The sequence below is a fragment of the Theropithecus gelada genome, chromosome 15 (genome assembly GCF_003255815.1).
Source record: "Theropithecus gelada isolate Dixy chromosome 15, Tgel_1.0, whole genome shotgun sequence".
Lineage (NCBI taxonomy): Eukaryota > Metazoa > Chordata > Mammalia > Primates > Cercopithecidae > Theropithecus > Theropithecus gelada.
Genome location: NC_037683.1, coordinates 2,617,561 through 2,644,909, shown reverse-complemented (window position 1 = coordinate 2,644,909; position 27,349 = coordinate 2,617,561). Strand labels below are relative to the sequence as shown.

The following is a 27,349-nucleotide window of genomic DNA, read 5'->3' as shown; positions in this document are numbered from 1 at the left end:
GGCCCTCATTCCTGTGAACCCACAACCTTCCAGCTTGGGCATTAGGGCCATTATGAACATGTCACAGTGCTGCAGAGATTTTATGGCCAGTGTTGGGGCCAGTTTATGGCCAGATTTTGGGGGGCTTGCTCCCAACACTCCCTGTGTCCTCATGGTCATCCCTCTATATGTCTGTGTCTTAATCTCTTAATAAGGACCTGTGAGATTAGGGCCCACCTCAGTGACCTCATTTTACCTTAATGACCTCTTTAACAGCCCTATCTCCAGCAGACACAGTCACATTCTGAGGTACGGAGTTAGGACTTCAGCATAGTAACGGGGTGGGCCATGACACTTACTAAAGCTGTTCATAGCTGCCACTGCCCACAGACTCAGGAACATTCTCCCTCTGTGACACACAAAGCGTCTCGTGGAGGTGTTGGCTCCCTGACCACCACAGAGCTCAGGTGACCATCTTCCTTGTCACTTTTAGCACCCTGAACATGTACTCTTAGCACACAGCCTTAACCGCTGCCAGACTGTGGGCTACCAGGGACACAGGTGTTCCAAACTGTCTTCTATTCCTGTCTGCATCTGGCAAAGCACCTTTACCACTGAGCTCAGTAAGTAACTTAAAAAAAAAAAATACCTACAGATTGTTTTTTTGTTTGTTTTGTTTGTTTGTTTGTTTGTTTTGAGATGGAGTTTCACCCTTGCTGCCCAGGCTGGAGTGCAATGGCGGAATCTCACCTCCACCTCCCAGGTTCAAGCGATTCTCCTGTCTCAGCCTCCTGAGTAGCTGGGATTACAGGCACATGCCACCACACCCAGCTAATTTTCTGTATTTTTAGTAGAAATGGGGTTTCACCATGTTAGCCAGGCTGGCTGGTCTCGAACTCCTGACCTCAGGTGATCCACCTGCCTTGGCCTCCCAAAGGGCTGGAATTACAGGCATGAGCTACCGCAACCGGCCAATACCTACAGCTTTTTAACGAAAGGAACTGAATATCTCACTTTGAAACCATAATAGTAAGACGTGGCTTTGGCCGGATTCCTCTAGCTCACCTGTGTCAAATCACACACTGGACAGACTGAGACAATACGTGAGGTTGACCACAAGCCACACGTATCCCAGCGTGGAAAAACACAGTGAAGACTTAATGAGTGGCCTGGCATTTTTTTTTTCCTTTGCATGAGCTACTTTTCCATTTTATGAATGTCTTTTCTCAACTACAGTCTTTCTCCATTTAAAAAAATTCATTCTATGTCAAATGCATTTTCACATTATCTACAATACATAGATAGTAACATTACTGTGTATTCATGTTAAGTAATTATCCTTTTATTCTTTATCCTATATTAGCCAAATAAGATGGCTCAAAATGGCAAGAAGAAACATTTATTTGGGAAGGATGTACATTTGTATGTCTCTAAAAAATGGAGGGTTTTAAGACTTCCCTCATTTATAAGAAATTGCCGTGATTCGTTTATTCGACATAAACCTAATGGCGTAATTCATAATTTCCTGTGGGAATCATGTGCAACCTTGACGTATTGGATCTGCGGAGGAGGAGAAAATGCAAGATCCCAGCTGTATTCTGGTGATAACAGCTTGGTGGGTTTATTGAGGTAAAAATACTTGTTCAGGTGCTTTTCATAGGTGCTATTGAGTCCATTTTTGATGTCATGAATAACTCCATTCAGATATTCTTCGATGAAGTCTAAAATATTATGGGGCGTGCCACCAACCATCAAGCTGCCATAATAGAAATCCCCCTGTCCAAACGGGATGCTAGCTGCTGAGGTCGGCCTCCTCTCATAAGGGAAGTTCTTGGTGTTTCTGAAATACCACCAGGCATGGAGCTGGGCCACCAACGGGCCCAGCGTCTCCACCCCGAACTCATTCTGGAAGACCTGGTTGACCGCCATACTGAAGAGGAAGTCCACCTCATCCTGGATGTGACTGGTGATATGTTCACCCAGGCTCTTCATGTACACCAGGGAGCCGTCGAGCCACCACCTCTCAGCGTCCACTTCAAATGCTTTGAACGTTCGAAGAGGACCGGGCTCTATGTCAGGCAGCTGGAGGAAGGCGTCCACCATGATGTAGAAGATCACTCGGTAGCCTGTCATGAAGTGCTTATTCGCGGAGTGTAGGAACAGCCTCAGGTACTCCTCTGCAAACCTAGGTAACACACACCAGAGAAGAGACTTACTTTTCTTTTTTTTTTGAGATGGAGTCTTGCTCTGATGCCCAGGCTGGAGTGCAGTGGTGTGATCTCAACTCACTGCAACCTCCGCCTCCCAGGTTCAAGCAATTCTCCTGCCTCAGCCTCCCAAGTAGCTGGGATTACAGGCACCTGCCACCACGCCCGGCTAATTTTTTGTGTGTGTGTGTTTTTAGTAGAAATGGGGTTTCACCATGTTGGCCAGGCTGGTCTCAAATTCCTGACCTCAGGTGATCCGCCCACCTCGGTCTCCCAAAGTGCTGGGATTACAGGCATGAGCCACCGTGCCTGGCCAACACTTACTTTTCTAAACATGATCAGGAGAAGAGGCGGCTGAATGTGCTAACATGGGTGTCCTCTGATGCTAAGGAACTCGGGATGTATAAGCGTGGAAGAGCCGGGCCCACAGCTTCAGCTGAGTCGGTGAGTGGGAAGGAATGTCCTCACTCGGAGGCCTGAGAAAACCCACCATGTTTTAGAATGGCTGTTGTGAAGAAAGGGAGCAGGAGCTAAATGGATATGAGTCAAAAGGTTCCCACTGGTGTTAAGGACTCGGCCATCGACAGAGAAACCCAGCACACCTTTTGTACAGGCCAGCCAGAAATTGAAGGAAATCATATCTACAGTAGTCCATTTCCAAGACAAAGGGCCTTAAATCGGCTTAGGTCAGCAAACTACAAGAGAAACAGGATATACTAGGCCCCAGCTTATATAGCCAATGCCTGCTTGTTGGCCTCCCGCCTTAGTTGCCCTCACCCAAAGCAAAAAAGTTTAGTCAAAAAAGTTTAAAAATATAAAACTTTACTAGTCTGCAAAATAGCTCGCTTTGTCTGTTCTTATCAGCCTGCTCAGCTACTTAGGTCCTAAGTCAGATACTTGAAGAGCCCCTGAGCTGACCACGACTGCAATGCATTGTGGGCTGCAACAAAATGCAGCAAAACCACCCTAAAGAAAACACCTAAAGCCCCTGCTCAACAACCAATAGGTGACCTCTTGGAAGATTGTGACCCCGCCCCCCTCCCACAGTACTCAGCCTATGAGCAACTGGGGGAGGGGCCTGCGCACTAGGTGATAAATGGCTTGTTGAAGCTGTGCTGGGTGTGCCTGCCCATCAGACACCCGATCGTGCAAGACCGTCATTAAAAGTCTCACTTTCACTGTTCTCCAGGTCTCTGAGTCCATTCTTTGGTTTTGGAAGGGTGAGTTCGTTTCTCACAGAAATCATGGCTATTGTTATCATTAATTATGCTTGATTATGGTTGGCTCTTTGGAGGGCAAAGACCCGTGAATGCTGATCCACATTTTCCCAAAATAAAAAAGGGCAAAGGTGAGTGGCACCTACCTGCCAGTAGCAAAGACAGCCAGGCCCACGGTGATATTCCGCCTTCTGTAATGTTTTTCCAGGACCTGCCTGTCGAAAGTCCCTTCCCATACAATGGGAGCAAGCCAGTCTGTTTTCGTTATAACATCAGGGCGTTTTCTGTGGAACAAGAACCAAATTAAAACAGGGCTTGCTTTACTGAGGCGCCGGCAGCAGGTGCCGAGCAGTAATGACTAATGCTTAGAAAGTACTGGCCGGGCGCGGTGGCTCAAGCCTGTAATCCCAGCACTTTGGGAGGCCGAGGCGGGCAGATCACAAGGTCAGGAGATCGAGACCATCCTGGCTAACACGGTGAAACCCCGTCTCTACTAAAAAATACAAAAAAAACTAGCCGGGCGAGGTGGCCGGCGCCTGTAGTCCCAGCTACTCGGGAGGCTGAGGCAGGAGAATGGTGTAAACCCGGGAGGCGGAGCTTGCAGTGAGCTGAGATCCGGCCACTGCACTCCAGCCTGGGCGACAGAGTCAGACTCCGTCTCAAAAAAAAAAAAAAAAAAAAAGCACCAGCTGCACATCTGGCTCTGTGTTTGAGTGCATTATCCCACTGGATTTATCTTTGCAATGCCCTATGCAGTGAGTGCCACCACCCCTGGTCTCCACATGGGGAACCAGAGGCACACACGATTGAGTAAGTTGCCTGACACCGCACAGTTAACACATGGGGGTTGGGATGCCACACCTAGCCCACCTGGCTCCTGGGTTTGTGTGTTCCTTCCCCAACCACCTGCCTTTGAGCCCAGGAGCTGCCTTGTCTGAGCTCTGACTGCAGCTCAAAATTAGGCAGCCCAGAGTTAGAACACTCTCCGATCATTTACCGAAGCCAAGATGGGAGGCAGGAGATCACCTCCCTTATGCAATGCCTTTATTTTTCCCTCCTTGTCTGCTTTCTTTTTCTCTCTCCCCTTTTCCTACAAGTTTCTGGGGATGCCCTTTTTTTTTTTTTTCAGCTTCTCCCTCATGCTTTAGGCCCATCAGTGCAATGCAGCAGAAATGAGAGATGAGTCCAAAAAGGGAGAGAGCCATCCGATTTGCCTTCAATACAACAAGACCACAGCAGGATTTAAGACAGGCTATTAAACATCTGAAAATCAATGAATGTAAACCACCATATTGAAAGATAGAGAAGATCAATCCCATGCTCAACTTGGAAAAAACACCCTACGAAGTTCAATGTCGATTCATGATAAAAGCTCCCAGAAAAAAAAGTAATAGAGGGGAATGCCCTCAACTTGATAAAGAACATCTACAAATATCCTCTAGCTCACACACTTCATAGTGAAAGACTGAATGCTTTCTCCCTACAATGAGGAACATGGCAGCTCCAACATAGTAATGACAGTTCTAGCCACTGCAATAAGGCAAGAAAATGAAATAAATGCCATCAGATTGGAAAGGAAAAAAATAACACTGTCCCTATTTGCAGATTACATAATTGTCTACATAGAAAATCCTAAGGAATCTAAAAACAACCAAAATCTCCTAGAACTAACAAGTGAACTCAGCAAAGCTTCAGGATACAAGGTCAACACATTAAAAAAGTAATCTCCTTACTATGAACAATGAACATGCAGAAAGTAATATTTAAAACACAATGCTATTTACAATTTCTCCAAAGAAAATGAAATACTTTAATATATCACTACCGAAAAGGAGTCACTCCCCATTCCCTTCTCCCTACAATCCCTGCAACAACTCATCTGCTTTCTGTCTCTGTAGATTTGCCTGTTCTGGAAATATGGCTGAATAATATTCCATTGGATGGCTAGACCACATTTTGTTTATCTGTTCATTAGTTGAAGAACATTTGAGTTATTAACACTTTTGGCTACTATGAATAATACTGCTATTAAAATTCATACATGAGTTTTTTGTGTGAAGATATGCCTTTAATTCTCTTGCGTATATATCTAGAGGTAGAACTGCTGGGTCATATGATAATTCTATGGTTAACTTTTTGAGGAACTGACAAACTGTCTCCCATAAAGGCTGCACCATTTTACATTCCCACCAAAAGTAGATGAAATTTCAAATTTCTCCACATCCTCGCCAACACTTTTTTGTTATCTTTTTTATTCCAGCCATCCTACTTTACACATCTTTTTTTTTTTTTTGAGACAGAGTCTCGCTCTGTTACCCAGGCTGGAGTGCAGTGGCCGGATCTCAGCTCACTGCAAGCTCCGCCTCCTGGGATTACGCCATTCTCCTGCCTCAGCCTCCCGAGTAGCTGGGACTACAGGCGCCGCCACCTCGCCCGGCTAGTTTTTTGTATTTCTTAATAGAGATGGGGTTTCACCGTGTTAGCCAGGATGGTCTCGATCTCCTGACCTCGTGATCCGCCCGTCTCGGCCTCCCAAAGTGCTGGGATTACAGGCTTGAGCCACTGCGCCCGGCCAACTTTACACATCTTTATACATCATAGAGTGTGAAGTGCTATCTCAGTGTGACCTTAATTTGCATTTCCCTAATAGCTAATACTGTTGAGCATCTTTTCATGTGCTTATTGGCCATTAGTATACCTTCTTTGGAGAAACGGCTATTCAGATCCTTTGCCCATTTTAAATCACTATTTGTTATTTTGTTGTTTAATTATAAGAGTTATTTATATATTCTGGATATTAGGCCCTTATCAGATGTGAATTGCAAATGTTTTTCCTATTCTGTGGGTTGTCTTTTCATTTTCTTGATAATGTCGTTTGATTCGTGGAAGTTTTAGTTTTGATGAAGTCCACTTTACCTATTTTTTATTGTTGTTGTACTTTTGATTCATCAGGTTGAGGAAGTTCCCTTCCATTTCTAGTTTGTTGGGTGCTTATTATTTTAAGTGTTGAATTTTGTCAAATGCTTTTTCTGCATCGATTGAGATGATCCTGTGGGTTTTATATTCTGTATTCTATTAATACAGTGTATTACATTAATTGATTTTCATACATTGAACCAACCTTGAATTCCTGGAATAAATCTCACTATGTAGTTTATGGTGTATAATCCTTTTTTACATGTTGCTGAATTCAGTTTTCTATAATAGTATTTTGCTGAAAAGTTTTGCATTTATATTCATATGGGATATTGGTCTGTAGTTTTCTTGTGATACCTTTGTCTGGTTTTGGTATCAGGGTAATACTGGTCTAGAATGAGTTGGAAAATACTCCTTTCTCTTTTAATATTTTGAAGAGCTTGTGAAAGATTGGTATTAATTCTTCTTTAGCATTTGACATAGTTTACCAATGACATTTTGTATTTCTGGGCTTTTCTTTGTAGAAAGATTTTTATTACTAATTCAAAGTATTTACTTATTATAGTTCATTCAAATTTTCCCTTTCTTCTTTAGTCTTTCTAGGAATTTCTTCATTTCACATAGGTTATTTAATTTGTTGGCATACAATTAATCACAGTATTCCCTCATAATCCTTATTATTTCTGGAAGTTGGTGGTCATGTCCCCTCTTTCACTCCTGATTCTAGTAATTTCAGTTCTCCCTTTTTATCTAGGTCAATCAAGTTATACTTTTGGCAAATTTGTTTATCTTTTCAAAAAACCAATTTTGGTTTTGTTAACTTTCTCTATTATTATTCTATTTTCTATTTAATTGATTTGCTCCTCTTTTTTTCCTGTCCTTGCTTTAGTTTTATTTGGTTCTTCTTTTCTGATTTTCTTAATGTATACATTTTCCTTAACGTATAAAGCCTAAGACCAGCCTGGTCAAAATAGCAAGACCTCATCTCTACAAAAAAATTTTAAAATTAGCAGGTTATTGACTTGGGATCTTTCATTTTAATGTAGGCATTTATAGCTATAAATTTCTCAGTAAGCACTGCTTTTGCTGCACCCCATAAGTTTGGCATGTAGTGTTTTTATTTTCAATCACATTAAAATATTTTTTAATTTCTCTTGTGGTTCCTTTTTGAGTATTTAGGAGTGAATTGTTAAATGTCCACACATCTGTAAATTACCCAAATTACTTTCTGTTACTGATTTCTAATTTTAGAATTTAGAAAAAATGATCAAAGAACATATTTTGGGCTGGGCACGGTGGCTCATGCCTATAATCCCAGCACTTCAGGAGGCCGAGGCGGGCGGATCACGAGATCGGGAGATCAAGACCATCCTGGCCAACACCGTGAAACCGCGTCTCTACTAAATACATAAAAAATTAGCCAGGCATGGTGGTGGGCGCCTGTAGTCCCAGCTACTTGGGAGGCTGAGGCAAGAGAATGGTGTGAACCTGGGAGGCAGAGCTTGCAGTGAACTGAAATCGTGCCACTGCACTCCAGCCTGGACAACAGAGCTAGACTCCATCTCAAAAAAACAAAAACAAAAACAAAAGAAAAACAAAAACAAAACAACAAACAAACAAAAAACCTACACGAAAGATGAAATATGAATGAATGGTAAACATATAAAAAGATACTCGGGACGCTGAGGCAGGTGGATCACCTGTGGTCAGGAGTTCAAGACCAGCCTGGCCAACATGGTGAAACCCTGTCTCTACTAAAAATACAAAAATTAGCCAGGTGCGGTGGCAGGTACCTGTAATCCCAGCTACTCAGGAGGCTGAGGCAGGAGAATCACTTGAACCCTGGAGGCAGAGGTTGCAGTGAACCAAGATCACGCCATTGCACTCCAGCCTGGGCAACAAGAGCAAAATTCTGTCTCTAAAAAAAAAAAAAAAAAAACTCAAACAATACAATTACAGAAATGCAAATTGAATTGAGGTCTTAACTAGCAGCTTTACCAAACATAAAAAAGCTTGTAATACTTTATGCACTGTATACAAGAAGATAAAATGGTACCATTATTAAAAGTAAATTTAGCCATTTTAAATTTACATCCAAAATTTTAAATGTCTGCATTCTTTGGCCTAATAACTTCATTTTAGAAATGGATCTCACATAGGAAGTCATACATCTGTGTAAAAAAAAAAAAAACAAAAAAGGGCTACATTTAGTCACCAGAACTTTGCCTACAATAGCCCCCAAACTGTAAATAACCCCAAACCTACATAGGAACACAACACAAAGTTGAACACTACACACACTTTACAAAGGATGAGGCTGCCCCTGAGTGCTGCCACCAAAGTCAAGCAGCATCATCAGTAGCATTTTCAAGCTGTTTCCGAAGAGACGTTCTTGCACTGTGTAAACCAGGAAAGCCAAGCCAGGTAGCGTGAGTCTGCTTCTTCATGACCACCGTCATCGCCTGGTTCGTGATCAACGGACCCTGGTTTGTTTATAAGAACCTTGAAAATCGGGCCGGGCGCGGTGGCTCAAGCCTGTAATCCCAGCACTTTGGGAGGCCGAGATGGGCGGATCACGAGGTCAGGAGATCGAGACCATCCTGGCTAACACGGTGAAACCCCGTCTCTACTAAGAAATACAAAAAATAGCCGGGCGAGGTGGCAGCGCCTGTAGTCCCAGCTACTCGGGAGGCTGAGGCCGGAGAATGGCGTGAACCCGGGAGGCAGAGCTTGCAGTGAGCTGAGATCCGGCCACTGCACTCCAGCCTGGGCGACAGCGCGAGACTCCGTCTCAAAAAAAAAAAAAAAAAAAAGAACCTTGAAAATCAAACTCCAATTCCGGAAACCTCGCAGGAGAGCTGAATTTAGTGACTGGGGAAGAAAAACCTATCACGTCAAGTTGAGGTATATCGTTGGTGTGTGCATGCAAAAAGGCATTTTTGTTCTTACCTAGGATGAAACCAGTCTGAGAGTCGAAGTTCTTCTACTTGGTGATTCCTGGGTACAAAGAGAAAACCGAGTGATTACAGGGAGGCTGTTCAATGTTTATTGAGCCTACAATGGGCAGGCCCTGTTTGGCATTTTGTCAACATGTGTCAACCCAAATCAGAGTCGGGGAAGCCTCCTGGAGAGGAGGTATCTCAGCTGGGTGGGGAAGGGTGTGAGCTGGTCTAGGAAAGAGATGTAGGGAAAGGAGGTCATGGCCACAGGCAGAATGTCAGGAAAGAGTATGGGTGTTGGGAGGAAGATTTTTTTTTAAAAAAAGGAAATGCCCGGGCGCGGTGGCTCACGCCTGTGATCCCAGCACTTTGGGAGGCCAAGGCGGGCGGATCACGAGGTCAGGAGATCGAGACCATCCTGGTTAACACTGTGAAACCCCGTCTCTACTAAAAATACAAAAAAAATTAGCCGGGCCTGGTGGTGGGCGCCTGTAGTCCCAGCTACTCGGGAGGCTGAGGCAGGAGAATGGCCTGAACCCGGGAGGCAGAGCTTGCAGTGAGCCGAGATCGCACCATTGCACTCCAGCCTGGGCGACAGAGCGAGACTTCGTCTCAAAAAAAATAATAATAAAAAATAAAAAAAGGAAATGAACAGATCAGGTAAGAGAATGTATATTCAGACAAAAACATAGATTTAATTAATTTATTTACCAAACATAAGCGTCTTTGCTACATGTTGTAAAGAGGTGGGGAGGAGGCATCCAGAAGTTCGTCTTTGATTCTGTTTGCATTTATTTTGTTATTTATTTTAAGAGATGCGTTCTCACTTGCATGATCACGCCTCACTGCAGCCTCAAACCCCTGAGCTCAAGCCATCCTCCCACCTCAACCTCCAAGGTATATGGGACCACAGGCACAAGCTACCTCCCTTTGCATTTCAACACTGCATTCATCTAGAGTGTAATTGTGCTTTTAAGCTATTAGCAAGCTTATTAGGCAACCTCTGTTTCGTAACCCTAGGAAGATTTTTTTTTTTTTTGACAGGTTTTCACTCTGTCACCCAGGCTGGAGTGCAGTGTCACCATCACAGTTCACTGCAGCCTCAACCTCCTGGGCTCAAGCGATCCTCCCACCTCAGCCTCCCAGGTAGCTCAGACCACAGGGGTGTGCCACTGTGCCTGGCGAATTTTAAAATTATTTGTAGAGACAGGGTCTCCCTGCGTTTCCTAGGATAGTAACCCTGGGATATTTTTAAGTAAAATAAATGACTTCAAGACTGTCTCCTTTTATGGTATTCTCATGAGTATCCTTAGCCACAGACATACCATGATTGGATTCCACAGGGCAAGACACATCAAAATCCAAATTGTCCACACCAGACTTCAAAAACATGAAGCGACAAAGGGGGAACTTAATTTAAGGTCCTCATTCTTTCACCATGCTGGTCTTAATTTCTGGGGCCCTGCAGAATGACCAGAGCAGAGAACATCCTGGCTGAAGAGGGTTATTGTAACCTAAAGAAAAAAATCACCCTTGACAGAGATTTTTTTTTTTTTTTTTCAAGATGGAGTCTTGCTCTGTCGCCCAGGCTGGAGTACAGTGGTGCAATCTTAGCTCACTGCAACCTCCACCTCTTGGGTTCAAGTGATTCTCCTGCCTCAGCCCCCCCAGTAGCTGGGATTACAGGCACGCATCACCACACCCAACTAATTTTTGTGTTTTTAGTAGAGATGGGGTTTCACCATGTTGGCCAGGATGGTCTCAAACTCCTGACCTCAAATGATCCACCTGCCTCAGTCTCCCAAAGTGCTGGGATGACAGGAATGAGCCGTCACACCCAACCTGTCCTGTCCTTTCTGTAACCAACCCCCAAATCCTCAAGCTCACCACACACACACGTGCACACACACACACAAGCACACACACACGTGCATTACATACACACCAGCCTGCACATAACACAGACAGTGGTGTCTTTAGAGATTAGCGCTGTCTTTGGTTTTCTGTTTCCCTTGCCTCTCTTGCCGTTAGGACCCAGTTGACCCCCTCCAGCCTTGCTTTGCAGTTTGTGGAATATTTAGACAACAAATATTCTCGCCGGCTGAGATGCCTTTTCTATTTTTATTTTTATTTTTATTTTTATTTTTATTTTTAGAGGGAGTCTTGCTCTGTCTCCCAGGCTGGAGTGCAGTGGCACGATCTCAGCTCACTGCAACCTCTGCCTCACGGGTTCAAGCGATTCTCCTGCCTCAGCCTCCCGAGTAGCTCAGATTACAAGTGCCCACTGCCACACCCGGCTAATTTTATTTTTATTTTTATTTTTTGTATTTTAGTAGAGATGGGGCCAGGCTGGTCTGGAACTCCTGACTTCAGGTGATCTGCCTGCCTTGGCCTACCAAAGTGCTGGGACTACAGGCATGAGCCACCGCACCTGGCCTGAGATTCCTTTTCTATAGAGAGGTTTGCCAGACAAAACACAGGATGTCCGTTCAGTTTACAATAAGCAATGAATAATTTTTTCGTGTAACTATTGCATGGGACACACTTCTGTTAAAAATGACTCACTGTTTATCTGAAATTCAAATGTAACTGAGCATCCTGTATGTATATTTCCTAAATGGATCAACCCAACCAGTGAATAACTCCTTATTCTTTAAATAAATGAAAAAAAAATAATTTAAGTTTTAAATTTGAACAAAGACCCATTGCAATTTCAATAACAAAATATCTAGAATCAAGATCCAATTATTTATTCATTTCTTACCAAATAATGAGTGAGCACCTCCTACATGCCAGGCCCCCGGCTATGGTTCTGGGGTAGATGGCAGGATCTGTGCCGTGGATTAACGTGTGGGTCCCTGTCCCCCTTCTGCCGAAGATGACCCCATCATTAACCTCAAACAGATCATCTGAAACCCTTTATAACTGGCCATGCATCCTTTTCATTAAGGTACAATCCTCCAGGAGGACAAACGACACAAAATACATGGCACCAAAGCAGTGGGGGTGGTCATTTTGTTTTGTTTTTTGAGACAGAGTCTCACTCTGTCTCCCAGGCTGGAGTGCAGTGGTGTGATTTCAGCTCACTGCAACCTCCGCCTCCCAGATTCAAGCAATTCTCCTGCCTCAGCCTTCCCAGTAGCTGGGATTATAGGCACCCACCACCACGCCCTGCTAATTTTTGTATTTTTAGTAGAGACAGGGTTTTGCCATGTCAGCCAGGTGGTCTCGAACTCCTGACCTCAAGTGATCTGCCCGCCTCGGCCTCCCAAAGTGCTGGAATTACAGGCATGAGCCACCGCACCTGGCTTTGTTTTCCTTTCCTTTTTTTTTTTTTTTTTTTTGCATGATTTACTTTTACTTTATTTCCCCTTTTTTTGTTTCAATCAACTTTATTTTTAGAGCAGATTCAGCCTTACAAAAACATTCTAAAGCTAGTAGGTGGAATCCCCTGCACTCACCCAGTTTCCCCTATTATTAACATCTAGCTTTAGTAGGGTACTTTTGTTCCCATTCATGAAGCAACACTGATGCTCTATTATTAACGAGATCCCATATTTTGGTTGGATTTTCTTGTTTTCCCCTAATGTTCCTTCTCTTTCTCGGGGTCCCACCCAGCACGCCACACTCCAGTCAGCCTACTGTCTGGATCCCACCCAGGACGCCACACTCCACTCAGCCTCCTGTCTGCACAGGTTCCTCTTGACTGCAGCCGCCTCTCAGAGCCCATCATGACTTCCTGTTGATGCTGACCTTGTCTGCCTGGCTAGGGTTGTGTTTTCAGGTCTCTCCACACAAAGACTGCTCTTTCTCCCCGCTTTCTTTATAAGGAAGCACTGCACGCAACTCACATTTCAGGACTGGGGCGTCAGGTTCTGCGTCCTTGGTGGTGGAGAATCTACAGACGTGATTTAGAATTCTTCTGCATATGGGAGATTTGTCTCTTCTCCCTTCTTCCTTCTTTCTATCCTTCCAACATCCAGCCAACCTGTCTTCCTTCCTTTCTTCCTTCTTGTTTTTCCTCCAATCATTCATTTACATCAGTATGAACTTGTGGAAATTCATTTCATACTCTGGGTTATAATTCAATGTTACTTTCTTTTCTCGCTCAAGTGGCTCCAGCTCTGGCCATTGGGAGCTCTCCCAGTTAGCTCCCATGTCCCATTTAAGTGGCATACTCCCTTAAATATAGAATGTTTTAAAAATCCCTTCCATCCTTCCTGGCATTATGAGATGCTCTGGGCTCATCTTATAAATCTCCTGCCCGAATCTAGAATCACCCACTTCTCCAAGAAGCCTTGGTTGTTTTCCTGGAGAATGGTGCTAGAAACCAAGATCTGGGCACCAGGTGTGCTCACTGCTAGCGGGGTGTCCTTCCTCCTAGGCCCTCTCAGCTAATACAGCAAGGAAATAGACACTAACCTGTGTGTATATCCACATATCTTCGAACATCTTGACACGTAAACATCTCTGTTCACAGTAAGGTAAACGTGAGTTCATGCTGAGGTCTCCAGCTTCAATCCATTCCCACCTGGATCATTGCAGCCCCTTTCTTCCTTATCTATGAAGTCCCCTCCAACAGCAAGAAACCTGCTCCCCCATGCCCCATTCATTTATTTAACTGATTCAAACATACATGTAGAGCAGCAGCAGAATTGTTAACTCATTCTCCTGTGGGAAAAAACCTTTATCGACCCAAACACAGTGCTCATGTGCAGTTTCTATTGCTTCTACTTTTAAACTCAACTCATTCCCAGCTGGGCACTGTGGCTCACACCTGTAATCCAAGCATTTTGGGAGGCTGAGGTAGGCAGATCACCTGAGGTCAGGAGTTCGAGACCAGCCTGGCCGATATGGTGAAACCCCATATCTACTAAAAATAAAAAACTAGCCAGGCGTCGTGCCACGTGGCTGTAGTCCCAGCTACTCGGGAGGCTGAGGCAGAAGAATAGCTTGAACCCAGGAGGCAGAGGTTGTGGTGAGTTGAGATCATGCCACTGCACTCCAGCCTGGGTGACAGAGACTCTGTCTCAAAACAAAACAAAACAAACTCCACTCATTCCCAAGTTATTTTAGGTCAGCAGCTTTTTCCCTCACCCCTTCCAGTGGGCTTGTTCTGTACATGTGGGATATAGATTATGTTCTCACAGTCTGCATTGCTTCCTAGGATACCTCGAACTTCCTGATTTTTTAAATTTAATGTTAATTTCACTCTTCGCGCTGTAACATCCTGTGCGTTTTTTTTTAAATGCAAAGTTACATGTGTCCAGTTTCACTGCCCCCCAAAATTCCTTTGTGCTTCACCTATTCATCCCCTCCCTCATCTCCACCCCATGGCAACCACTGATCTTTTTCCTGCCAATATAGTTTCGCCTTTTCCAGAATGTCACATGAGAATTACACAGCATGCAGTCTTTTCAGATGGTCTTTTTGCACTTAGCAATATGCGTTTAGGGTTCCTCCATGCCTTCTACCAGTTTTGATAGCTCATTTCTTTTTTTTTGTTGTTTGTTTTTTTTTTGAGATGGAGTTTCACTCTTGTTGCCCAGGCTGGAGTGCAGTGGCGTGATCTCAGCTCACCGCAACCTCCGCCTCCCGGGTTCAAGCGATTCTCCTGCCTCAGCCTCCTGGGTAGCTGGGATTATAGGCCTGCACCACCACGCCTGGCTAATTTTGTATTGATAGTAGAGACGGAGTTTCTCCATGTTGGTCAGGCTGGTCTCAAACTCCTGACCTCAGGTGATCCACCTGCCTTGGCTTCCCAAAGTGCTGAGATTATAGGCATGAGCCACCACACCAGGCCAGCTCATTTCTTTTTACTGTTGGGTGATATTCCATTGCACGGATGAGCCACAGCATGTCTATCCTTCTCCTGTTGTGTGTTGGTTTCTGGTTTGGAGCGCTTCATGAACTACAGCTTGTTTATCATTCACCTGCTGAAGGGCATCTAGTTTGTTAGTGGTTTGAGGCATTTATGAATAGAGTTTCTATAAGCATCTTGTGCAGAGTTTTGTGTGGACATAAGTTTTTTAATCAGTTGGCTAAATGCCTAGGAGCACAGCTGCTCCATGGCAGGTAAAGCTCTATCTAGCTTTCTAAGGAACTGCCACGCTGTCTTCCACAGTACCATTTTGCATTCCCACCAGCAATGAATGAGAGTTCCTGTCGCTCTACTTCCTCACCAGAAGCTGGTTTTCAGATTTTAGATTTTTGGGTGTTAGCCGTTCTAATGGGTGTGTAGCGGTATCTCCTGTTTTCATTGCAATTCCCTGATGACAAATGAGACTGAGAATCTTGGCCTTTGCTTATTTCCCATCGGTATATCTTCTCTTGTGAGATTCTATTCAGTTCCTCTGCTTATTTTTAAATGTTTTAAAAGCCAATCTTTAATTTTTAAATTCAGGTGTTTGTTTCCTTGTTGTCAAATTTTAAGAGCTCTTTGCAAATTTTGGATACAAGTCCCTTACCAGATATGTGTTGTGCAAAGCCTTCGTTTTCAAAAACCGTTATCTCTCATGATACTACTGCTGTTCAAACAGCCTCTGGAAACACCGCATTGCTTATGAGGAAGACCACGAGGAGTGGTACAGAGAAAGCAAGAATTTGAGTTTTTCTAGATGAGAGAATATTAGCAGATGTGTGAGTCTGTTTTCCTGCTGCTACCCAAGACTGGGAAGAAAAAGAGGTTTAATTGGACTTACAGTTCCACATGGCTGGGGAGGCCCAGAATCATAGCGGGAGGCAAAAGGTACATCTTGCATGGCGGCAGGCAAGAGAAAATGAGAAAGAAGCAAAAGCGGAAACCCCTGATAAACCCATCAGATCTCATGAGACTTACTCATTATTACTAGAATAGCACAGGAAAGACCGCTCCCCATGATTCATTACCTCCCCTGGGTCCCTACCACAATGCGTGGGAATTCTGGGAGACGCAATTCAAGTTGAGATTTGGGTGGGGAAAACAGCTAAACCATATCAGCAGGTTTACAGATGTGTCCTCTAGTACACGTTTCTATATGCATAGACACAGGTTGACTTTAGTCTTTTTTACATTAAACACAAAGATGGAAACTTGAGACAGTTTATAATTCCTCTAAAATGGCATGCTCACCTTTATTTTTTATTATGCTTGTTTTATAAAATATTATATCGCTGGCATTGTCTTTCATGTGTGTTTACTGTCTATCTTCTCTAAATAGAACGAAAGCTCCCTGATGACAGGCACTTTAGTTATCACTGCATCCCCAGCACCTAGAATAGAGCCTGGCACCTAGAAGGCACTCAATAAATAATTGTTGAATGTTTAACAATGAAATAATTAAAATATGTGTATTTTCCTTTGTCCCACAAAGACGAACTTTTGATTTATTTAGAGAGTAGTATTGATAGCTTTGGACAAAACTCAGCAGTTTAGATTATCTCTGCCAGTCTGGGCAACATAGGTCTCTACAAAAAAATTTCAAAAATTAGTTGTGTGTGGTGACATATGCCTGTAGTCCCACCTACTCAGGAGGCTGAGGCGGGAGGATCACTTGAGCCTGGGACGTCAAGACTGCAGTGAGCTAATATGGCACCACTGCACTCCAGCCTAGGCAAGAGAGTAAGCCCCTGTCTCAAAAATTAAATTAAATTAAATTAAATCCACCTCTGCCAATCACTAAAGATCATGATTCATCTATATTTTATATTTACCTGAAATAACGCTCAACCAACATCAGTGAAAAAGCAAATAAAACCAATAACAGCATTCTTTTAGAATTCATTCTCTCCTAGGGAAAAAGGGAGAAAAAATTAGATTTTAATCAATAAAAAATGACATATTTGTCATCTTCTAACAATGAGTTAATGTATGGGCCTTGGACACCAACCTTAGAGGTTGCTTCTAGGATGTTCAGCTATCAGGAGACAGCGACTTGAGTAGGGAAGCCTCTCTTCTCCTTCAAGTGCCCGGGGCCAACTGTTCCTTGTGGGCCAGCTTCAGGTGCACTCTGTCTCTCCCAGCGTTCGTATCAAAGTCTGCCTTGATTGCATAAAAGAAACGCAATAAATCTCTCCACTGCAGGGCTGTGAAAACAGAATGAGATCTTGATGAGGAAGTCATCTTGACCTAGGATAATGTATTCTGCCCCCAAAGTCGAGTTTTTATTCTTTCTTCCTCACTGAGATAATAAGATGAGTAATCTGTTCCCAGACTATGCCAGTCAAAAAATTTACAAGTGCTCTCAAAGGTAGATCTTGTAAACAGGGAATGAAGTCTAAGTTAAAAGCATTAGACTTTAAGATGGAAATCTGGACTCTCACTAGTGCCTGAGCTTGTGATGGAGGCTTCACATGGGATTTGGTTTACTAGCCCATTGAGAACACGCCATTGGGCTGTGTGTCCACACAAAATGCAGGTCTCTGATTCTCTGATTTTCCTTTTTTTTTTTTTTTTTTTTGAGATGGAGTCTCACTCTGTCTCCCAGGCTGGAATGCAGTGGCAGGATCTTGGCTCACTGCAACTTCTGCCTCCTGGGTTCAAGTGATTCTCCTGCCTCAGCCACCACACCCAGCTAATTTTTGTATTTTTAGTGAAGACAGGATTTCACCATGTTGGCCAGGCTGGTCTTGAACTGCTGACCTCAGGTGATCCACCCACCTCAGCCTCCCAGTTATTTTCATTTTTGAACACTCATTTAACAAACATGATGCTTTAGTTCTGCACTGATAGCCATAAAGTAGCCACTTGCCACGTGTGGTCCCTGAGTGTGTGAAATGCAGCTGCTGTGAAATGAGGTGAGCTGCAAGTGTATAAAACACGTGGGGTCTCAAAGTCAAACACAGTGTGAAAGAAAAAAATTTAGCATCTCACTCATAACTTCATATCGATTACACACTGAAACAGTAACAATCTGGGTGTTGTAGTCTGGAAACAGTGAGTTAAATGAAAAATAATTCACCTGTTTCTTCTTACTGTTTGTAATGTGGCTACTAGGAAACTGGACATTGAAAATGTGGCTCATGGGCCAGGCGCAGTGGCTCACACCTGTAATCCCAGCACTGTGGGAGGCTGAGGCGGGTGGATCATGAGTTCAGGAGTTTAAGACCAGCCGGACCAACAAGGTGAGACCCTGTCTCTACTAAAAATACAAAAATTAGCTGGGTGTGGTGGTGCACACCTGTAATCCCAGCTACTCAGGAGGCTGAGGCAGCAGAATCGCTTGATCCCAGGAGGCGGAGGTTGCAGTAGGCTGAGATTGTGCCACTGCACTCCAACCTAGGTGACAGAGCGAGACTCCGTCTCAAAAAAAAAAAAAAGAAAAAAGACAGAAAAAGAAAGAAAGAAAATGAGGCTCACATTGTATTTCTATGGGGGCAGTTCTTCATATAATCCCATCCTGGGCAGGCTTCAGTTGGGCCCAGTTCTTGTGCCTCTGCAATTTGAAAGTGACCACCTTTTAAATTCAAGATTATTAGAAATGCCACATGGATGGGGTAAGACAGGCCCATCTAGCCAGATTCTCTGCAGCAGCGTTTCCTCCTCCATAACATCATCCCTAGGCACCCTCCTAGCTGTGTTGATAGGCTGCCTGTCTGTCAATATCTTTCTGAGGTCAAGGTTAGGGGATGACCCTAACCCTGATTTTACCACAATCATCCAAACTCTCCTAGATCCCTCTTTAAAAGTCCTTTACCCTGGGTTAGAGTGACGTAAAGATAGCCAAAGCCATCCCACGAGGACAGTTATCTTCCAAGCATCATATCTTTTGCTCTGTCTTGCGTCACGAACCAGCTGCCGTCTACTGCTCTCCTAGCACTGGAGTCTTCCATTGGTGCTGACATCACTAGGCTCCTTTGATGATGCAAGCGTCACAGTGACGTCTCTGCCCACAGGTTCTTCCCATGGTTATGAGGATAAGACTTTGTCCCATTTGAAATATGAAAGGATAGGTTGGGTGCAGTGGCTCATGCCTGTAGTCTCAGCACTTTGGGAGGCCAAGGTGGGTAGATCATCTGAGGTCAGGAGTTCAAAACCAGCCTGGCCAACACGGTGAAACCTCATCTCTACTAAAAATACAAAAAAATTAGCCAGGCGTGGTGGTGGACGCCTGTAATCCCAGCTACTTGGGAGGCTGAGAACAGAAGAATGGCTTAAACCCAAGAGGCAGAGGTTGCAGTGAGCCAAGATCATGCCATTGCACTCCAGCCCGGGCAGCAGAGCAAGACTCCATCTCAAAAAAAAAGACAAGAAAAGAAAAGAAGAAAGGAAGGAAGAAAGGAAGGAAGGAAGGAAGGAAGGAAGGAAGGAAGGAAGGAAGGAAGGAAGGAAGGAAGGAAGGAAGGAAGGAAAGTTGGTTAAAGGAAACTTGTAAATATCCTTTTGCTTTTCATTTCCTTTGTTGTGTCTCCTTACTTCCTAATCACTGATTCTTACTTATGGAGAGACATTTTGAATGACCTATGTTTATGTTCATACAACGAAGGAAAAATGCAGCATCCTTCTCCTCCTTCATCCTCTTTGAGGTTCTCTCTGATCACCCCAAGAGAGTAAAACCCTTCTTATGCTATCTGAGGATGCCATTTAAGTACTTATTTTTCTGATTACAGAAACAGCATGTTTTTGCGTTATGAGTCAGATGCCTCACTGCACAAAGGAAATGACAATCGTACACAATTCCACCATCTTCAGACAGCCACCTTCATTCATGGTCATAATAGGAGCCTTTATTTATTTCACCCTTCTCATTTGAAAATAAAATAGTTTCTCTTATTGAAAAAGTAGGCCAGGCGCAGTGGCTCATGCCTGTAATCCCAGCACTTTCGGAGGCCGAGGTGGGCAGATCACAAGGTCAAGAGATCAAGACCATCCTGGCCAACATGGTGAAACCCCGTCTCTACTAAAAATACAAAAATTAGCCAGGCGCATGCCTGTAGTCCCAGCTACTCGGGAGGCTGAGGCAGGAGAATTGCTTGAACGCAGGAGGTGGAGGTTGTAGAGCTGAGATCACGCCACTGCACTCCAGCCTGGCAACAGAGCAAGACCCTGTCTCAGAAAAAAAAAAAAAGAAAGAAAGAAAAACTAGCATAGGTACATGTTAGTTTCACATAGCTGCCATAACAAATTAAACTGAGTAGCTTAAAACAACATAAATTTATTCTCTGACAATTCCGGAAGCTAGACGCCTGAAATCGAGGTGTCTCCAGTGTCTGATGCTGCAGCCGCCCTTGGCTCCGTTGGCTTGAGTATGCATCCCTCCTCTCAGCCTCTGTCATCACACGGCGTTCTCTCTCTCTCTCTCTCTCTCTCTCTGTGTGTGTGTGTGTGTGTGTGTGTGTGTCTTTCCTCCTCTCCTTAGGACATCGTCATGTTGCATTAAGGGCCACCTTACTGCAATGTGACCTCATCTTAGTTTACACCTTAACTATAATCCTCAAAGACCCAATTTCCAAATAAGATCACATTCACAGATACCAGGGGTTAGGACTTGGGCATATGTTTTTAAGGAATACCATTCGACCCAGCAAATCAAAATAAAGCATCTTCCAGGTGTGGTGGCTCCGGCCTGCAAACCCAGCACTTTGAGAGGCAAAGGTGGGTGGATTGTTTGAGCTCAGGAGTTCGAGACTAGGCAACATGGAGAAACCCTGTCTCTACTAAAATAAAAAAATTAGCTGGGTGTGGTAGCACACACCTGTAGTCCCAGCTACTCAGGAAGCTGAGGTGGGAGGATCTCTTGAGGCCAGGACGCGGAGGTTGCCGTGAGCCATGATCAAACCACTGCACTGCAGCCTGGGTGACCAAGCAAGACCCTGTCTCAAAAATAAAAACAAAACACTGAACAATGCAAAGGGTTCTGCAATGCACACCGAGTCTACTTCTTTGCTGGCCCTGGCTCTCCTCCTCCTCCAGCCCAGGAGCACACACTGTAATGGCCCTTGGGGTTTATCTCATAACCCTTCTATGCATGTAGACACATAGAGAGTTTTGTCTGTAGTTCCCTTTTGGGTACAAGTGGTGATGTGCTACACTCTTCAGCACCCTGAATTTCTCTCTCAGTATATTTTGAAGATCATTCCATTACATCTCATTCAAATTGAACTTGTTATTTACAGCCACACTATATTCCATTATATGAGCGTATTGCAATTTACATAACCAGTCTCCTATTGCCAGACATTCATGATAATGCCACCATGACAATCCTGGGACATGCTCTGCGACCACGTGTTGGCTGACACTGACTTGATCCCCAGAAATGTAATTGCTGGTGTGGATGAAAAGAGTCAAATTCTGTAAAATATTTGAAGAGATTTATTCTGAGCCAAATATGAGTGACCATGGCCTATGACACAGCCCTCAGTAGGTCCTGAGAACATGTGCCCAAGGTGGTCAGAGTAGAGCTTGGTTTTATATATTTTAGGAAGGCATGAGACGTCAATCAAATACATTTAAGAAATACATTGGTTTGGTTCAGAAAGGTGGGACAACTCAAAGCAGAGACTTCCAGGCTATCGGTAAATTTAAACATTTTCTGGTTGACAATTGGTTGAGGTTATTTGAAGACCTGTGATTAATGGAAAGGATGTTCAGGTCAAGACAAAGGATTGTGGGGACCAAGTTTTATTGTGCAGAGGAATCTCTCAGATGGCAGACTTCAGAGAGAGAGACTGTTGTAAAATGTTTCTTAAGGGACCTAAAAGGGAGCCTGGCTCTTGGTTGATTATCTCCTGGATCTGGAAAGGAAGGAAGGAAAACAAAGGAGAAGGGGATTCTCTATAGGATGTAGATTATTTTCCCACAAGAGATTTTGTCTTTTGTGGGAGAAAATCTGCATTTCTAAATAATCTGAATTAATATAGCTAGATCTCTTTCTTCCAGGCCCTCCCAATCCTAAAGAGATTAACTAAAAGTCTAGTACCTTTTAAAGATCTGAATAGGAAACGTTTGCCATCTATTGTCTCTAAGGGCAGCCACTATAAGACTCCAAAAGAACCTTGGTCTGCACAATCTTTTGTCTTAACCTGAATATTTCCTTTCTATAATCCCAGGTCTTTAGACGAACTCAACCAATTGTCAACCAGAAGATGTTTAACTTTACCTACAACCCGAAAGCCCCACTTTGTCCCACCTTTCTGGACCAAACAATGTATTTCTTAAATGTATTTGATTGATGTCTCATGCCTCCTTAAAATGCATAAAAGCAAGCTTATAAAAAATGTATAAAACCAACTGCCTTGGGCACATGTTCTCAGGCCCTCCTGAGGGCTGTGTCATAGGCCATCATCACTCATGTTTGGCTCAGAATATATCCCTTCAAATATTTTACCAAGTTTGACTCTTTTTGTAGACACTCCTATCCATGCTTGGTATCAGCTTGGGCTATCTTTATTGCTCAAGTGAATAGGATGATTTGCTGAAGTCCGATTTGCTGAAGTCCAGGAGTATCCCCTTCTCCCCCAGAGAATCCCTGATCTCCCAACATTCGGTTGGGATCTAAGGTTTCTTTTGCTGAGCAACTCCTTTTCAGGAGTTTCAGCTCACTTCCAACAGGGAAGGCAAGTCTGGGACTTTTCCTGCTTCTGAGATGGTAGAGAGCAGTCTTCAGCCTGGGCCCCATTTCTAGGTAAGTAGCTGAATTGGAGTTTCATCTTGAAAATTCTCCCTCATGACTAAAAGTTAAGATTGACCACCAGCTGGTCTTCATTTCTGCTTCCATTAGAGCTCAGTAATCATACTGTCAGAAATTGTAAGTTCCTCTTCAAAGCTTCCTTGGTCTTTCTTGCTCTGTACACAGCCCTTCCTGCTTAATCTGTAGTGAGCACTTGTTTATCTGCTTAATCTGTAACCAGCAAACCTCTTACCCTGTAAACCACCCTTCCCATCTAGTTGGTAAGGAGCAGCCTCTCCCTTCCCACATAATTGGCCATATTCAATTTCAAACACTAGCCAATCAGGTCAGCTTAGACTGTGCAGGCCAACTCCAACCAATGGGGAAAGGACACAGAAACAAGAACTGCATTAGGGATAAAAACCCCTGCCCTACCCCACTTGGTGTGCTCTTGCAATCATGACTGACGCAGGCAGCACCCTTCTGCAGAAGTAAATGTGCCTTGCTGAGAAATTTTCTGCCTAAGTGCTGGTTTTCTTTGTAGCACCAAGCATTTATTTCTAACAATATAGTTTGGTTTCATTGTCATTTTGGTCTTTCTCCCATTGGATCTGACCATCTCTACCTGACTTGGTCAAATCCAAATGAGAATTCCACACTGTGGGTAACAAGGCCTCTGGATTGGCTAAAATTCCTTGAAGCTGCAGAAAAGAAAAGAAAAAAGAAAAGAAAAGAAAAGAACATGCACTTGATTTCTCTGTGTGCCTCCTTTCTTAAAAATTATTCTTTTGTTTATTTTTCTTCCACCCTATTTCTCCCCAAAAGGGGAAGCCCTTTTGCCATCTTTGGTATCAAGTGAAAAAAAATGTCTAGAGAAGGGTTCTAATTGAAGCAGCGTCATTGTCTGAGGCAAATACCTGAGGTTAATCATTTCATACCAGGGAAATTGAGGATGCAGACACACAAGAAGTGAGTTTAAGAGCAGAGGCTTAATAGGCAAAGGAAAGAGAAAAGAGGATAGCTCTCTCACCTGCAGAGAGAGAGGGGCACCCGAGGGGGTCTTCCAGGTCCTTGGTGAAATGCATGGGGTTTTACAGACGAGCTTGAGGAGGTGGTATCTGATTTACATAGGACATGAGAGGTTGGTCAGTCTAGGTGCACCATTTGCATAGTGCATGAAGAAGCCGGCCAACCCACCCTAATCTTTTATTATCCAGATGAGGTCTCTACCTGGCTGGTGTCATATTGCCTGCTTTTTACTGCACAGGTGGCGACCAAGAAAAGGGAAGGGGGAACCTCCATGTTGAACAGACTTAGCCTCCAGGGATCCCTCTTCTATCACCACAGCTGCCAGCATTTGCCTATGTAAACTTTTAACTTGCTTATCTATACTTGCAGCTTGATTTTTCAGGCTGCTTTTTGTTAGGAAAGAAATGATTTGGGGACTGCTTTTTATTAAAAGGAAACTTTGCTGAGGACTCTCTTACCCTCCTTCTCTGCCTAAATTTCTTTCTAGCTCCTGTATCATAATGACTGGGATCCTTAAATAACTCAGAATAAAGGCACCACTCACCCTGTGCGGGGGTGTTCTTTGTGGAGTTTTCAGAGTCATGGCAGATTCTTCTCAGGTCTAAAGTTCTGCTTTCCTGTGTTGCATTACCTGACTTCTTCAGCTTTTAGAGATACCAGAGATTACTGTGTACTGTGAGAGGATTTGACCTTGTTATGTGTAATGGCAGATGAGAGCTAAAATGTTAGGGAAGCCTGAGGACAGTTTACAGAAATTGGTCATCACTACAGGGGCCACTCATTGTACATTTAGATCAGAACATTGTGCGTGCTTTCTTGGCTCTGTTCCTTAGAGGGCTCCACCCTAAAGCCAATCATCTCATCAAGCTCCGCTGAAAATACTACCTATCAAACTAGGTCACTTCAGTAAAATTCTGTGTAAAGGAAATTTACGTCTTTAAAGGAAACTTCCATTTTGTAAGGACATCTCTGTCTCTGCATCTAAACCACTAGGAACTTTAACTAAGGGGGAGACAATGGCTTCATTTACATGACAGACTTTGCCTTTTTTAGATCCAAGTCTGTGCCTTTGAGATGTACGTTTTTTTGCCTTGCTTCACCTAAGTCATGTATTTGGAGGTACAAATTTAGAGTTGCTTAACCTTTTAGATATGGAATAGATAATCAAGAGATTAGTGGTCTAAAGTAGGGAAGAAAAAAATTTTGAAAACAGGCAAGTGAAACATTTTAAATCTCTAAGATTTGCCTCTGTCTGGGTCTGTCAAGTCTGTGTATTCATATGTCACATAGAAATAATATTTCACTACCAATCATATGAAAGAGCTCTAATTAGTTGACTTAAAGAAAAGTAAGTGTTTGTCAGACTAATAGAAGCTAGCCCAGTGGCCTTTCAGCTCACATGACTTTAGTAATCTTTGGTAAGATTAATTTGGTAAATTTACTCTCACAATTCTCTCCGGTAATTGAAAATCTTAAAGTCATGTTGTTTTAAATTAACTCATCCTAGGTTTTTCACTGGAAATGAGGGTTTCTAAGAGAATAGTAGGAATGTCAGATGCATTTTTGGTGAAGTTTATAAGAACACATGAGGACGTGGTTATAAAAAAACATGAGGATGTGGTTTTTGCTTAATGAAACATTTTTTTTTCTAGTTTAGAGGACCTTTCTGCTGGTGTTGAGATAAAAAACACTATTCACATCCAACCATTCTTTCATAAACTGGTGAGTTTGCATTGGTACCTCTGGCTGGAATTCCAAGGCAAAAGCTATGGATCTCTATTTGTTTGTGTGTGTGTGTTTTTTTTTTTTTTTTTTTTTTTCCCGAGACGGAGTCTCGCTCTGTAGCCCAGGCTGGAGTGCAGTGGCCGGATCTCAGCTCACTGCAAGCTCCGCCTCCCGGGTTTACGCCATTCTCCTGCCTCAGCCTTCCCGAGTAGCTGGGACTACAAGCGCCCGCCACCGCGCCCGGCTAGTTTTTTGTATTTTTTAGTAGAGACGGGGTTTCACCGTGTTTGCCAGGATGGTCTCGATCTCCTGACCTCGTGATCCGCCCGTCTCGGCCTCCCAAAGTGCTGGGATTACAGGCTTGAGCCACCGCGCCTGGCCTGTTTGTGTGTTTTTGAGAGTGTGTGTGTGCGTTTGTGCATGTGTGTGTGCGCATGTGCGTGTGCAAGTGTGTGCGTGCGTGTGCAAGTGTGTGCAAATGTGTGCATGTGAGTGTGAGAGTGTGTGGTGTGTGCAAGTGTGTGTGCATGTGACTGTGCACATGTCAGTGTATGTGGAATGTGTGTGCATGTGCGAATGTGCACATGTGCGCATGAGTGTGTGCAGAGGTGTGCATGTGTGTCAGTGTGTGCACGTGTGTGCATGTGAGTGCGTGTGTGTGCACGTGTGCTTGTGTGTGCATGTGTGTGTGCATGTGTGCTTGTGTGTGCGTGTGTGAGTGTGCACGTGTGCACTTAAGTGTGTTTATGTATGTATGCATGTGTTTTGTTGTGTTGTGACCACAAGGTATCAAATTGGCTTAAAAATAAAGGAGCGCTAATCATTTAAGTAAATAAGTGCAAATACTTTTCAAGTTCATATGACCAGTAAATCTTCAATAAACTAGCTTTAAAATCATTGGTAAAATAAAATTAGAAATGTCTTCAGATTTGTCAATATATGTTATTATTTAGATTTATTGGTCCAATATTGTTGGTTTAATAAAAACAGTAAATCCTGAGTTATTGGCCAAAAACAACCATTTATTTAACCTTAAGATTCTTACTTAGGTAAACACCTGAAATTCACTGGCTGTAAAAATGGTCAACAGGGAAATAACTTTAAATGATGACTATAAACCAAAATATATCTGAGACAGGTCCCAGTGAATTTAGAAGTTTCTTTTGTCAAGGTTAAGGACATGCCCATGTGAGCCCCCAAAATCTGAGACAGGTCTCATTTAATTTAGAATGTTAATTGTGTCAAAGTTGAGGACATGTGTCCATGACACAACCTCAGGAGGTCCTGATGACAGGTGCCCAAGGTGGTCTGAGCACAGTTTGGTTTTATGCATTTTAGGGAGACATGAGACTTCAATCAGCGTATGTAAGATGAACATTGGTTCAGTACAGAAAGGTGGGACAACTCGAAGCTGGGCGGGGCTTCCAGGTCATAGGTAGATAAGAGATAAATGGTTGTATTCTTTTGAGTTTCTGAAGAGCCTCTCAAAGGAGGCAATCAAATATATATTTAACCCAGTGAGCAGAGGGCTGACTTTCAATAGCATGAAAGGCAGGTTTGCCCAAAGCAGTTCCCAGCTTGACTTTCCCTTTAGGTTAATGATTTGGGGAGCCCAAGAGATTTTCATTTCACACCTATGGCGCAGTCTCAGAAGGTCCTGACGACTTGTGCCCAGGCTGGTTGGGCTACAGCTTTTTCACACATTTTTAGGGAGACATAAGACATCAATCAACACATGTAAGATGTAA

The 27,349-nt window shown here is 43.5% G+C and overlaps 1 protein-coding gene across 1 annotated transcript; it reads right to left on the bottom strand.

The window, feature by feature from the left end:
- Positions 1 to 1,148: 1,148 nt before the first annotated feature.
- On the bottom strand, positions 1,149 to 17,375 carry GLT6D1 (glycosyltransferase 6 domain containing 1). Its single transcript, XM_025360598.1, has 5 exons — positions 17,127 to 17,375; positions 16,951 to 17,027; positions 9,269 to 9,316; positions 3,550 to 3,687; positions 1,149 to 2,164 (listed from the first exon to the last, which is right to left on the bottom strand). The coding sequence occupies exons 2-5, from the start codon at positions 17,019 to 17,021 to the stop codon at positions 1,495 to 1,497; spliced, it is 927 nt and encodes a 308-aa protein (XP_025216383.1). The 5' UTR covers positions 17,022 to 17,027; positions 17,127 to 17,375; the 3' UTR covers positions 1,149 to 1,494.
- Positions 17,376 to 27,349: the final 9,974 nt, after the last annotated feature.